This window comes from Dysidea avara, chromosome 11, assembly GCF_963678975.1.
Source record: "Dysidea avara chromosome 11, odDysAvar1.4, whole genome shotgun sequence".
NCBI classification, from domain to species: Eukaryota; Metazoa; Porifera; class Demospongiae; order Dictyoceratida; family Dysideidae; genus Dysidea; species Dysidea avara.
Genome location: NC_089282.1, coordinates 26664500 through 26680034, shown reverse-complemented (window position 1 = coordinate 26680034; position 15535 = coordinate 26664500). Strand labels below are relative to the sequence as shown.

General features: G+C 37.3%; 1 protein-coding gene across 18 annotated transcripts in view; it reads left to right on the top strand.

Annotated features, from left to right (window-relative positions):
* LOC136238917 (spectrin beta chain-like) overlaps window positions 1-15535 on the top strand; it is an 81336-nt gene that overhangs the window by 45131 nt on the left and 20670 nt on the right. For 5 of the 18 annotated variants that reach the window (XM_066029593.1, XM_066029586.1, XM_066029580.1 and 2 more), the window contains exons 1-12: window positions 2905-3177; window positions 4405-4626; window positions 4672-4814; window positions 7934-8069; window positions 8369-8451; window positions 8509-8644; window positions 9670-9801; window positions 12049-12184; window positions 12435-12633; window positions 14427-14611; window positions 14773-14868; window positions 15019-15120. In XM_066029593.1, coding sequence (XP_065885665.1) covers window positions 15106-15120 — 15 coding nt within the window. In that variant the 5' untranslated portion in view covers window positions 2905-3177; window positions 4405-4626; window positions 4672-4814; ... (7 more) ...; window positions 14773-14868; window positions 15019-15105. Of the gene's footprint in view, window positions 1-2904; window positions 3178-4404; window positions 4627-4671; window positions 4815-7933; window positions 8070-8368; window positions 8452-8508; window positions 8645-9669; window positions 9802-12048; window positions 12230-12434; window positions 12634-14426; window positions 14612-14772; window positions 14869-15018; window positions 15121-15535 lie in introns of those variants that run through there. The other 13 variants (XM_066029583.1, XM_066029595.1, XM_066029597.1 and 10 more) reach the window with 8 other exon arrangements.

Sequence of the window (15535 nt, the reverse complement as noted above, 5' to 3'; positions counted from 1 at the left end):
GCCCCACAATGCTTTTAGTATCTAGTGGAGTCTACCGAATGAGTGACGGTGTCGTACTGGCTCTGCTACTGCTGCTAGCTATTAGTCCTTACGTACCCTCCCTACTTATAAATGTGATTCAAGAAGTAACCTATATGAAGAATCTGCACTTGGTGAAGAAGAAACCAAAGCTGAACCCGACCCTGACCCTATTTGCCTATTAAGCATAATGATGTCTTTCACGGTCTCAGGCCTACCCCAACTTGCCTCGAACTCACTTACCTTCATATAACTAGTGGGCTCGATGCTTGAATGAAAGAATAAACTGACAGAAAGAAATAATTATTTTGGAACTGGGAAACTAACAACTTTGCATATGTAAATCATCGCATCAATTTAGTGATTCTTGTTAGCAAGCAAGAAATTATGGAAAAGGATAGAGATTTGAGTCACATTTCAAAAATGGCTTTGTTAAAATAATAAAAACAAGACCATACCTATTGAATGTTATGTTGCACGAGTAAAACCTTAGAAAATTTGGGTAGGTAGGTCAATTTGATAATGATTGTAATAATTTATACAATAGAAAATTCAAGTATTATTGGTGAATTTTACCATATAAACAAGCCACAATTGCAAAAAGCCTTGCATGAAGCATATAGGGTGTTCTGTAGTACCACAATGTATTACTGTACAATGAAACAAACCTCTTGAGTACTAAGAAACTGATTTGTTTGGAAGATTTTCACTATTACCTTTAAGACTTTGATCCTCAGAGGAGTCATCCCAATAACTGACTTTTCACTGGCACACACGACACTGACCATCTTGGTACACATGATCGTATATCATATGATTATCACTATTATTTCAGGTCATGAAAAATCAAGGGGTAGTCACTACTAATAGTCCTGTAGAACCATCTGCAACCAGGATCAAAATAAAATCAAGCGATCAAGAGAGGTAAATTAGCACTGAACCAAGCGATCAAGATGTCCTAGAAAGCGGTGATTAAGCTAGCTCACAACCAAAACAAAAATTTACAAAAATATGTGCTAAATTATCAAGCAATCAAGGCTGTTTTTAAGGCTAAATCAAGTGATCAAGGTATATTTTCATTGATAAAAAACCTTGATTCTGTTCACAGATGGTTCTACAAGACTATTTGTAGTGACCACCCCTTGAAAATACAGTCAGTCAGGTCTGTACAACATAAAATCCAATAGGTATGGCCTAATCATACAGGTAAAAAAAGGCAAATGCCTGTGAGTCCTGCTCTTACACAAATTAGTGAACTAACATACAATCAGGATCATGTAATAATAAAGAAATTGAAACTACGCGGATTTGAACCCACAGTGCACACAGCATTGTGATTATGAATAAAGAGCGTGTAAGGACACAATCAGTTATCAACAAATAGCAGAGACATACACACACTTACGTGAAAGCAGGTATTCAACATCGACATCATCTACGCAGCCAACTAATTAGAGTAGCTCACCTAATATCGGACGGGCTCCAATATCGGACGCCATTTCTCCTAAACTACAATGAACATTCAAACATTCTGCACATCTCCAAGTAGGCCAATGTTTCATCAACTTGTGTACCAAGTTTCAGATCTCTCGGGTTCTTGGTCTCGGTACAGCAGTCTTTTGAAGACAAGTCCGAATTATACGTAAAATCGGAAAAAACGCTCAATTCAAGGACAGCCATTGTTTGCAGATCACACGTGCATTAAATCAAAAGTCGCATACCTTCAGATTGTAGGGCTACTCATTTACTTTCTAAATATGTATGGTTTATTTCATTTAAAGTATTGTACTGATGAGTTATAGACCAAAGAAAAGAGGCTGTCACTGGAGCAATAATCGCCCTAACTCAAAATTGTAATCAATGCTTTCAAAATATTTTAAAGTGCATAATTGCATACAATTAATCATTTACAAGTTGTCAAGCAACTTTTCCAATAAATTCACTATCCTCCAGACTTAAAGTATTACAGGAATACCAAAACCCTCTAATAGAGCAGTCAAATACCCTAATATAACAGTCACCAATTTTTTGCAAAAAGGTGGTGTAAATCAATTCTACATAATGCTGATATGCTTAAAATGTGGTTCTACGTACTTTTTGTTTTAGAGTTTTAGGCTTTCAGCTGAAATGATTGACTTTTTATGTTAGAGTGTTTGACAGCCATATTGAAGATTTTGCTATTTCTGCAGTCAAATCTGCAGTATTTTATGTCTTTATAGTGTTGAATTTGCAGGAACTAGTGTTTAACAACTTTCAGTACACAATCGAAAGCAATCATCCACCTTGTATTTTCAAACCATTCTTTCTGATTTTGAGCAAAAATAGCTAGGGCGATTATTGCTCCAGTGACAGCCTCTTTTCTTTGGTTTATAACTCATCAGTACAATACTTTAAATGAAATAAACCATACATATTTAGAAAGTACATGACTAGCCCTACAATCTGAAGGTATGCAATTTTTGATTTAATGCAAGTGTGATCTGCAAACAATGGCTGTCCTTGAATTGAGCGTTTTTTCCGATTTTACGTATAATTCGGACTGGTATTCAAAAGGTTGCTGTACCGAGACCAAGAACCCGAGAAATCTGAAACTTGGTACACAAGTTTATGAAGCATTGGCCTACCTGGAGATGTGCAGAATGTTTGAATATTCATTGTAGTTTAGGAGAAATAGCGTCCGATATTGGAGCCCGTCCGATATTAGGTGAGCTCCTCTATATAAGATCCATCTCGAAATTGAACACGTGACTCGGCCATTCCTTGAGTACAGTGGACCACTCACCATCATACACTAACATCGAGACTAACACACCTGTGGGGAGTTGATGAACGACTCATCATAGATATTATGGGGGGCTCATCAATTTTGCACAATGCGCGCTAATAAGAACAGGCATAGGCACTATTTAGAACAGCCATAGCAGGTGTAGTGTACCCGCGCAGGCCTGAGGGTATCGGAAGGAAAGCGAAAACAGGAAAGAATGATTCGGGAGTCAGGACATGATAGCTGAGAAGACGAGTGAGTCTACAGGAGTTTCGTGACACTTGGTAGCGTCGGGTAGCGTGCAGATCCTGAGATCACAGAGAAGAGCCTCGAGAAGAGCGGACAACTCGATGTCATTTCGTGTTACAAACCCGGTTACAAATGATCAAGAGAAGGTTTGTACTATGAGTAATCACGTGTACTTTAGACTATGGTCGAGTTTAGTCTGGTACATCGTAGTCTCGCGGCGCCCGACCCTAAAAAGAGGGTCTGGTGAAACTGTGTACAAAAAATTTGAGCTCTGGAATGTTTATTGAATGACGTTGAAGTGTTACGTAAGTGTACTGTTTACGTCACAACATCCATTCAACCAGATCCGCTTACAGCATTACCAAACTAATGGTGCTACTTTATTTATTCAACATTATAACGAACCCAACAGAATTGTATGGCCGTTTTCTCAACAATTTTAAGTGGCAAAGTCACCAGATGTAATTAACCGTAAGCCGCGAATCTTGAAATGTACGCATTACGTAATCAATTTGAAATGGAGCAATCTGATTGGAGCTTCCAACATTCCGGCAGCGCCAAACTTTTTGTACACAGTTTTACCAGACCCTCTTTTTAGGGTCGGGCGCCGCAAGACTAGGTACATCGCAGACCCTATCCGCTGGGGCTTATCGATTAGAGATTATAAGCGCCCTTTCCAGCGGGAGCTTATAATCTCTAATTGATAAGCCCCAGTGGATAGGGTCTGCGATGTACCAGATTAGGTCGAGTTGGCAATGAAAAATCGACCTCCTAACGTGTAACTTAGGGGATGGATAGTCTCGCTTGGCCAGACCCTTTTTTTTTCCTGTGGACCGTGCGCGGTCAACTGCAGGGAAAAAAGGGTCTGGCCACGCGAGACTAGGGGATGGAGCCTACCAATGGTCTAATTTAAACTGTGGGTTTGGTAGAGACCAAATACCTCTATTTGGGGGTATAGCCGTGTAGTAAATTAGACGAATTTTGGCTCAAAATGGGGAGGAAGCAACATCTAGAATGTTGTCCAGTGCTTGTTTGGGTTATTGGATGAGGTGCTCTACAAAATACACTTGCTTAAAAGGTCCGGTCACCTTTTCTGACCTTGTTTAGTGGAGCTTTACAGTGTTTACGTGCCAACGCAAGCTGATGTCTCTCTTACACTATGATTTGGAACTCACAGCATCCATTTCCCCAAGAACAGACATCTGTTTTCGATAGTATAATGACCACATGTAATGTACAAACATAGAAGTGTGCTAACAGCATCGCTGATGCTACTGCCCATTTTTATTAAGAAAACTGAAAAATATTTAAATTGTACGCTACAGAAACAGCAAGGGAAATCACCGTATTATTAGCCTATGATTTTGATGTAGGATTGATCACCCAGAGTTGGAGGAGAAACTATAGAGATTGATTTTTCATTGCCTACACTAACTATGGCCTTGGAGCTACTGTAAAGATAAGCAGAGTGGAGCTAGTGTTAGTCAACTATTGTATACCTCTATAAGGACCATTGAAGCCAGAGATGATCCTGGTTCCTTGCCTGCTGGTAGAGTCACTATAATGTCCCTGGTCAACCCACCATTCTTACAAAGGTAAACTAGATCATGTTAACCTGTTAATAACTAGTTGCCATGTAGATTACTGGTCGTCAAGTGATGCCTCCTAGCTGTCTTATCTGGTGCCATCTTGACAAAAACAGTGGGATCCGGACATTAGCCCGTGATAACCTGTCATTGTACAGGCTACAGCAGTGTTCAACTCAGCTCTGGGATATATTTTAGTTAGTGATTACTTGTAGATGTTGAAGTGTTGATATACCTGTGTAGTGTACTACCAGTGTGGTGAAGTGTTTGTTGCCTTGTGTCAGTTCAATTGTACCTACGTTTACCTCCATTTTGAAGTCTATCTCTTGTAGAGGTGTACCGATATGGGTTTTTGACATGTACCGATATCTGATATTGATGCCACCAAAATACGCCGATAGTTGATCTGATATTTACATTAAGCAAACTGAAGTGTACAACATGTGTATGTATTCATGTTATGTTCTGCCTGTGGTGGTAGCTTAAACGAATATTTCTGCATTACTCTGTATTTTAATGGCTTGTGAGAAAACTGGTACAGCAAGTTTCCTTGGTTATCCTATGTACAAAGGTACTATATACTGAATTGCTTCATTTGTAAAGACTGTGATAAGCTTTCCAGTAACAAACACTAGAAGTGTGTGTGTATTGATATGGCTTCTCATAGTGTAGAGTGAATAATAATTCTAAACAGTCACATGGATAATGTGAAACCAGTTGTTTATGTACAGACTGTTGCTACTGTATAAATATCGGTAGTGATATTGGTCAATCCCTTGGCAAGTTATAATGTTATCTTGAAACATCTCTGTTGTGTAATTTGGATTGGTTTTCTAAAATCCATCACATTTGTTTTTCCATAATGATCCATTCATTCACTACGTATATGCCACCATCTTGAACAACTATTAAATGACGTCATATAAATTATCGGGTATGGTATCAGTCACTTAAAACTAGAACTAATACCGATCTGATACCACCAAAAATGGTTGATAACTAAAACTATTACATCCCAGTTTAATTTTGGAATCCCTAATTCTGCTAATAGTATAGCGGCGTAGCCCCCAAAATTGGCAATATGTAGTGCCATCGCTGAGTTGACCTTTGGTGACCTTTACGGCCATTTCTGTACAGAAAATTGATCATTTTTGTCTTTAACTCCCTGAGGCAGTAATTAACTTGTTAAAACATGGTACCAAACAAAAGATATTACTGATAGAAACAACTTGGTTTTTATTTGAAGTCAATAGGTGATTTCATTACAAAGTTATGATCATTTTTACTAGCTGCAAAATTTGATAAATTTACCTTCCCTTGAGGTGTGAATTACCTGTGGGTAGATAATTATGCATAAATTTATCAAATTTTGCAGCTAATAAAAATACTCATAACTTAAGAATGAAAGCACCTATTGACTTCAAATAAAAACCAAGTTGTTTCTATCAGCAAGATCTTTTGTTTGGTACCATGTTTTAACAAGTTAATTACTACCTCAGGGAGTTAAAGACAAAAATAATCAATTTTCTGTACAAAAATGGCAGTAAAGGTCACCAAAGGTCAAATCAGCGATGGCACTATATCTAAAAATGCATGTATTGAGCAGTACTATTTATGTGGAAAGTTTCATAACTTTATGAAAAAGTGCACAATTTTTGGGTTGTGTCGCTATACTATAATGGAAGTTTCCAGTCATGACAACTTGTACTGAGATAAGTACTTAAAGGGACAGTATGTTCCAAGCCATACAAGTGCTGATTTTACATCTGGTGAAATATGTTGTGTTTTACTACATTATACCACTAAATGGTGAACTTGTAGTGATCTTCTCATGGGATAATTGTGAGCAAAGCGATGGTAACAGACTAACAGTGCTATTTTTTAAGTAAGGTATCTCCTCTGTAGTTCATATAATTTAATTTTTATTTTTTTTTGTAGCAAAAAAAAACCACTTTATCCTGTGCTCTATCAGGTCATGAACAGCCAGCTGGTACTAACTTGTCATGTTGTCATGATTGTAGCACTGACAAGAACTTGTAGTAAACAAGCTTGTTCAGTTAATTAATGGTCTACAATGGGCTAGTGCTGCTGTTCTTGTGGCTACATTTCCAGGCCATTTATAATCATTTTACTTGGCTTAAATAACCTGTTTATCATACTGTATAGTAGGGACCACAAAGGAGTAGGCGTGGCCCAAGAAATAACATCACCCAAAAACAGCCTCAGACGACAATGAGACAGTATTGGTTAGGTAAAAGTAAGCCCAAACAAGCTTTCATATTGACCCGAAATGCTTTCAACAAGTTGCCACGGAATTTATTATTTTAAAATTATGTAACGGAATTTTCTACTGACTGACTGACTGACTGACTGACTGATACCTTCAGACAAGCGTAACTTGATAATGGCTAAGACTATGAGCTTGATTTTTTCACTGTTCAACGTCGCTTCGGCACAAGAGTTGCCTTTTGGCATACCACAGTATGTACAATGCATTGTTCATGGACTTACCAGTGTCCTCCCTTGTGTCCCATTCATCTTTGCTGACAGTGAAAAGTGTAGATTTGGTAGTAGCACGTGATGGCTTCCCTTCGTAATGGAAATTGTCCGTATTTTTCATAGTGGCTATGTTGATTGTAGAGGTGCTTTTTGAACAGTTCTTGATTCATAATGCTGTGTAACGGGTTGAACATAACTGACAATGAAGCGTAATGGATACTTCACTTTTCAGATGATAATTGATATAGCTGGGGCACATAGCACCATTTCAGATGCGGTATGCATGGGTTCACCAGTCATAATAATTATTTACAAAAAAAGTTAACAAACAAGTACACAAAAAAATTGGAATTTTCAACTAGAGTAGGTACTGTAGCACATTAATAAAATGTATAGAAACAAGCTGGAGTAGTGCACGATATTAAATCACAGTGAAACAATAAGAAGTGTTATATCCCTACTGTACATTTCCGTTATGGTATCTTGAGCACAGTAGGAATATAATATTTCTTATTGTTTTACTGTGATTTAATATCATGCACTACTCCAGCTTGTTTCAGTACTTTTATCGATGTGCTATGGTCCCTACTCGAGATGAAAATTCCAAATTTTTTTTGTGTACTTGTACATATAATTCCACAACAAAATGTTGTAGCAGGCTGTAAAAGGAAGTGAGAATTGTTGTTCATTTCCCAACCACAATCACTCGTTAATTACATAAAACTACATCAAATACTTGTGGCACTTGTATGGTTTCTGCACTTGTATGGCTTGGTGTACTGTCCCATTAAAGTATTCCTGGTGTATTTGCATGTAGACAAGAAAAACTGGAACACTTAGCAGAGAAGTTTGCCTACGACATGACACAAATACTTGATGAAATGGATAATGGACGTGACATGCATTCTGCACTAAAGAGACATGAGGCTATCCACACTGATGTGGAATACAGAGTAGGTAGTGTAGTGTTTATAGTGACTGTTCTATTAGAGTGTTTTGTCAACTTTGTATGTTCTATTAGAGTAATTGAACAGAACTGTGTAATGTTAATGAACAGTGTCATCTGTATGATCAAATTCACTTACACAAACAATTTTGTAATTGACCCACCACACAAGTGTTATTGTCCCTTATAACAACTTAATGAAGTAGTTCATGGTCAATTGACTTGATTATCTGTTGACTGTAAAAGGATCAGATCAAGAAATATGTACTACACTATACTAATGTTGATTACTACTGTATTATGTAGTCCACACATATTGAAGACATCAGGGAACTTGGTAGAGAACTATCACAAGAAAGTTATCATGATAGTCAGATTATACAGTCTAGGTGTGTGAAACATGTTGTGTTGTAACCATCATTGTTTATATGTGTATTATATACCAGGGTCCAGTCAATACAGAACATGTGGGATACATTACTGGCTAAGGTGGACTATTGTAAGATCACATGACCAGTCAGAGAGATCTGATGACTGTAAATTTAATGAGATGAGTGTCTCACTGATATAGGAATAATACAGGTATGTGTTGTGTGTGTAGTGCGCACGTGTGTGTGTGTGCATGTGTGTGTGTGTACATGTGTGTGTACGTGTGTAATACACCTCTAGACTTTTGTGTTCAATGTGTATACATGATGATTCTGTTGAATGTGTTCAACAAAACAATTTTGGTGGAACCTCAGTGAAATTTTTAAACCAGGTGCTTGCCCACAGCCAGCCAAAGGCCAGCTGTGGGCACGCACCTGGTTTACTGAAATTGTTTTCATAAAAGTGTGTGTGTGTATGTGTACCTTCTACCTATCTATGTTTGTCTGTACACACCGATGTGAGCAAAATCGTTAAATGGTAAAAGCAGCTTTTACGTAAGAAATAAAAGCAAAATGAAGGCTGTACTAAACTTCCGCACAGCTAAACTTTGCTCTGAGGTTGTTTCTTTTCGGCGGTCTGAAATACGGGTTGAGCGAGTCTCCTCAGACTTTGTGAATTACCTTGTGAATTACCTTCCCTTCAGGTTTTAACAATTGAGAAACAACAGTGCTAGCCTCGTAGACTACCAGGAATAGCCTATCCCATCGAGTTGGGAAGGGGGCGTATCCCCTACGTTCGTGAATGAAAATGAAGAGCAGCTGTGAGGCTTTGTTGAAAGAATTTGTGGGAAAAAACACAATAGTCAAACTATAAAACAGTTTAGAAGATACTTCTGTGCAGAATATGTTGTTAAAAGCGGTTTGTTGGTTTGTTTAACAAACGCTTCCTTAGCAGTGCATAGCAGCATAATTGAAGAATTACAAAAAAATCATGAATTACAAAATTCGAGAATTACAATAAATTAATTATGTATTATTGCACAACTAGCTGCATGGCACCTGGTTTTTAGAAGTAGCACATCAACTTGTGTTTAATACACAGATGTTCTATTAGAGTGTTTTAAAATTCTAAAAAAATTAACAATTGAAGTGTTGGTGTTGTACACAGATTGGGTGTACATGTATCATCCACATGAACACATCACCAACATGTTATTATATTCCTTCCACTACCACTAGATGTCACTACAGTCAGAGGACTATGATAAACACTTACTAAGTGTACAAGACCTACTACACAAGTATAGCTTGTTGGAGGATAATATTGTTACCATCACTGACAGTGACAAGCTAACAAGTTCATTGATCAAGGTTGGTTGGAATGAGTGTGTAAATAATAATAATTGTGTTGTGTATGTTGTAAAGAAACTGTTGACTGTAGTAAGGTTTATCAGGGTTGTAGCATTGTGTACGAAGTGACGGTAGTCCCAGCTAACCTTAGACCCCTAATTTGTAAATCCCACATTCTTCCATAACATCATACACAATTCTGTGTAACATATAAAACTTTCAAAATTTGATGAAATTTTACTACACAAATTGTTTTGTTGCAAAAACATTTCCCAATCTATACCGGTCATGTCAGATCATCTAGACACTTAAGATGTCAGTTTCCATACTGTGATTGTTTACCGTTTAGTAGTTAGTGTATTAGTAGAGATTCAAATTTCAGTGTAGTCCCAGCTAAACCAGCTATAAACTTTAAACACAATGGTGAGATCAGTACACAGGTCAAGAAGAGGGTTTAATTTCAGCTTACACACTGTCTTGTAGGGTCTGTTGACTGTTCTTTAGAACATTTTTAGCAGCCTCAGGTATAACCATTTTGTTAATTCTTAATAGAGATTATTCATTCCCTTTAATTTCCATCTTTTCATTGCCCACGCACACCACAAGTGCAAGATGCGATTGCACCTGCTGTACAGCTTCTAGTAGCTTCATGTAAAATTTTGGAGAAGGGTGCTTCAACACCTCCCTATAAACCTACCCTTGTTGTTCAAGTTTATGAACATTTTATCAATTCAGTAAACAGTGAAGGAAGAGTTGAATTGAAATATCTAATATACCAATGGATTTTCCTCTTCACGTAGAGTAAGAATATCTTTGTTTTGTTTCTGTACCATAAAACAAACATGAGTTACATGTGTTTGTTTACATTGCAGTAAAACAATAGTAGTCATGTCTTTATCACTTGTGTTATCCACATGTTACACCAGTGTATTTATAGTACTGGGTGTCACCTTATATGGAAATACTGTTAAATTGATTAGCTTACGCTGATACTAGGTTTGGGACAAAGCTTCGAATGTTTCATGGGTTCGAAGGGTAAGTAAACTTCAAATTATAAAATTATCCTTTGAAGCTTCGTAATGCACTCATAGTCTACGAAGGAATTACAAAGAAACGTTGTCTTTTATTGCAGCTGCTTATTCTTCTTGTGTGATCAGTTTCTTCTCTTTACAATTGATCTTTGTGTGCCACGCCCACTTTTAAACCATTGCAATTCAGCTTGCTACCATAGTTGCAGCCTTAAAACACCTTATAAGGTGATAGATAATGCATGGAAAACATCCTTTTTAGCCATTAGTTGGTGTTTACCTATACATGATTGCAGTATAGCAGACACGCCCATTTGTAATAGATCGATCACACCATTCAGTACTGCTGCTATGCACTTTCCAAATGACTTATTAAATAGGATTAGAAAGATAAAACTTAAGAAGGATGTGCATAAATACAAGAAATATGAAATATGAAATGTATTGTGCAGACCTCAAGAAGAATGTGGTGCACAAAAGAAACAATAGTACAATTACAATCATAAATAATTACTAATCAATTAATTAAATAGTGTCTAGACCAGTTAGGTTGTACTTGAATTGTTCAATCTCTGTCAAATTAATCACATGTTGGGGTAAGGAATTCCAAATTTTAATAGCGGACGGAAAAAAAGAAAATTTGTAAGAATCAATCCTTGTCATCGGTAGGTATCATGAATCTGTTATTGTGTCCTCTGATGTGGTAGATGTCAGGGTTAGGAATAAGAAGATTGTCAGCATTTATGTCAACTTGGCAGTTTATGATCTTATATAACATTATAGCCTTCTGTTCATTTCTACATCTGGTTAACGTGGGCCAGCTCAGGTTGGATAACATTTTAGTCACACTTCTATACCGGGAATAATTGTTAGTTACAAATCTTGCTGAACATTTTCGATGGTATCAATATCTCTCTACGTGTGGGGTGACCAGACAGTGCTTGTGTATTCTAATATAGGTTTAACAAGAGCCTTGTAACAATTACTTTTGGTTTGGGGGGGACACCTTCTTATATTACGTTGTAAAAAGCATTTTACATTATTGGCTTTATTAGTTATTTGTCTGATATGCTCTGACCAGGATAAATTCTTATCAATAGTCACCCCTAAATATTCTGCATGAGTTACTTCCTTTATAGTTTGGTTTTGCAGAGTGTATTGAGCTATTATTGGGTGTTTTGTTGTTGGTAATTCTGAGAAATTCACATTTTTGTAGATTAAATGACATTTTCCAATCTAGTGCCCACCGTTCTAAAGTGTCGAGGTCTTGCTGTAGTCTGTGGCAGTCATCTTGTGAGTGAATAGTAGTATACAACAGTACATCATCTGCAAACCTGTAACTTGACAGCTAACACCGAAGTTTCGAATGTTCGAAGGTAAATTTCAATATTCATCCCAGCCCTAACTGATGTCCATATTTGGTAATATTATTGCTTCCTGTTACTATTTACTGTTGTGGTTGTTTATTATTGTATTCACCATATATGGTTGTGTTGTGAGCCACCAGTGTCAGTCTATTGTCAATCACATGATGTATGTTTTTTTGGTCTTGTTATATATATTCCATATTAAACCCACAGTTAAACCAACTGATCACATGGGTACGGTACATTATACATTCTCCAGGTCATCCAGATAGTTTACTTATCAAACAAAAACTGGCTCAGATGTACAAGGCTTGTGCTGACCTCACCAACATGTCACCAACGACTACAGGAATCCCATAAAGTGCAAGAGTTTTCTCATCAAACTGAAGAGGAGGAGGTGTGGATGAAGGAGAAAGAGCACAAGCTGATACTGGCAAAGATGTCTGAACTGTCTTACAGTAAGTTTGTGTGTGTGTGTGTGTGTGTGTGTGTGTGTGTGTGTGTGTGTGTGTGTGTGTGTGTGTGTGTGTGTGTGTGTGTGTACGTGCACGCGTGTAGTGTAGGTTACGCAGTGTGGGGTCTGCAGTCCTTGACATGTGCAATGAAACCATATCTATCCATTGTATGTATTTAAATGTGACCAGATCTACAAGAACCCCTCACATTTTAGTGCATTATTTTTCGAATTTAAATTTTCTAGAAGCCAAAGGAATGGTCAACCAAAGTTTCTGCCTTAGAAGCAGAGAACTTGTGAGGCTACAGCACTACAAAATGGTGACAACAGAAAGATCGATTTGTACAGTGACAATATGGAATTTAAACTACAGGTGCTTAATAAAATGGTTGCATGTAACTTGCAAATGTAGTTCTCTACAGAGATGCAATTTACACCATCAAGTTCTCTATAAACAGACAAAGCCATTGCTGGGTAAAGTTAATTATGTCCTTCCTACAACCAGGGTGAAGGTGAACACTTAAAAGATAGTGAATCACTCATTCAATACAAGGCAGACTAATGATGATATCTTACGTCTCCTTGGGAACACTGAGATGAAACAAAGAATTTAAAATTACTCTGGGAATCAAAATTTATGTTGTTGTCACCTTCTTCATTGTGAAACAAGTGCTCACAAAATTACGAAATCTTTTATTATTTCATCCATGATGTCATCCATGGTGTTTTATTCATTCTAGTGAATTAGTCTTACACTAATATGTGGTAATCTTGTAGATCTGGTAATGAATGATGTACCATGAACAAGTGTATTACATGAGGTAGACATGTTATAGTTATATCCCGGTACGAGTGTAATAACAATGATATCCGAGTATACGGGATATGACTGTTTTATATCCCAGTGCGCGGGAGTGCACAGAAGTTTACGGATAGTAAATTAAGTTCCGGTTTGAGTTCCTGTCACTGTGCTCAAGATTTCGTCCGAATTGTGTGGAGATTCTACTTCGTAGCCACAAGAGAGACCTTACATACTGCCTACAAACTGTAGCGAAGGGCGGTGTTATGAAGCAGCGGTTCCAGGTACGATTCGCCTCCGTCAGAAATTGGTATAGTGGTGTCGCGTGGTGTGCAAGAGAAAAATAAATACCAACAAGTGGCTACCATAGTCCGAGATAGAACGATGAAGCTAGAGGAAGTTAGTTCTTCACCATAGTGGCCGTTGGGAGTGATTGCTGGAGTGAAAATCGTCACGTACTATTCTTGACTTTTGTTAAACTATCGTATTGGTAACTTGTAGTGTTATTGTGTAAAGGATTAACAGTTTTCTAGATTTAGGTAGTTTTAAGTGCTGTATTGGTGTGTTTTGTATCAATATTTCCTTATTTGGCTCTTTGTTCCATTGGTAAACAATGCCATTCGCGGTTATTATGATGTCACGAAAGAGACTGAGTGGCTCCGCAACAGGGTGATAAGTTAGTTATCACTGGGTGATATCGTACAGTAGCAGCGCCGCTCTGTCTAGCTGTATGGTAGTTATAACCCAGCGCGGCGCTTTGATACTCCCACGCACTGGGGTTTAAGTAGTGTTACATCACATGATATGACTACACCTTATTGTCTATTGTAACACTGTTTAATATGATTGTACTCTATTCTGTACATACACTACATACACAAATAGTCCATAGTAAGAAAATATAGTGAAGTTGTTCAGTTTATTAATGATTTATCTAAACTTTTTAACATCTTGAGTGTGTATACCCTAACTGTGTGTTAGTACAATCTTCTTATTAGCTTACAACAGAAACATCAAGTTGTTGAACACCAGATAGAAGGACATCGACAACATTTCGTAAAGTCCATGCCAGTAAGGCTATTGGTGTGAGGATAGTCACTCTACAAGAGAGGTGGAAGAAACTGAATGAGTGTTATGTGCTAATAGTAAACAAAGACTGTAAGAGGGTAATCAACAACAACAGGTATGTATATTACAGTATGTTGTAATAATATGTGTGTACATTGTGTGTGTATGACATGTGTGTTTGTGTGTATATGTAGTGTACATGTATTATGTCCTTGTGTACTTGTAACAACACTTGTTGTAGTACATCCTGTATGTGTGTATGTTGTATTAACACAGTATTATGGTGATGTCACTGAGGTAGAGTGATGGATGACAGGAAAAGATCCATTAGCTTGTAGTATGGATTATGGTCAAGATGGAACCACTGCCAAAGTGAGTGATTAGTTGTTGACACATGTTGTATATATTCTCTGTTTTGAAAACAATAACCATACGCTGTGTAATTATACATCTATTAAATGTACTCATATACCGTACACACATACAGACATCCATGTTGTTTCATCTATTGCCATCATGTAGACTCTACTGGATAATCATGAGCAGTTAGAGGAATGAGATCAAAATGTATAGTTCTGAGATGGTTCAACTTAAAGATTTGAGTTCCTCATGTCTGGATCTGTGGTGAGTAAGCCACCTTTGGTATATTACAAGCATGTGTGTTGTTACAGTGTGTGTAATGTGTCAAGTCAGTACAGGGGATAGGCTTAAACATTATTAGTGATCACAACTTGTATGGTTGAAATGTTGTGGTTGTTAATATCTGAGGATCATAATGTCATGTTACTGTCCTTTTAATAAGTTGGGCTAAAACATCTGTGACAATAAAGTTGTATGTGTGTTGTTATGTAGAAATGCTACAACATTTGTGACTGGATCTGTAATAATCCGAGATGTTTGCTCAAGCCTGATAAATGTATTAAACACAAAGGGTACAATAATTTAGAATTATGGAAGAAAATATTCTGTAAATTTTTAAGCATCTGTTTAGTGATGATGGAAAGTGCTAACAACAAAACCTTGTTATTGTTGTGTTCCA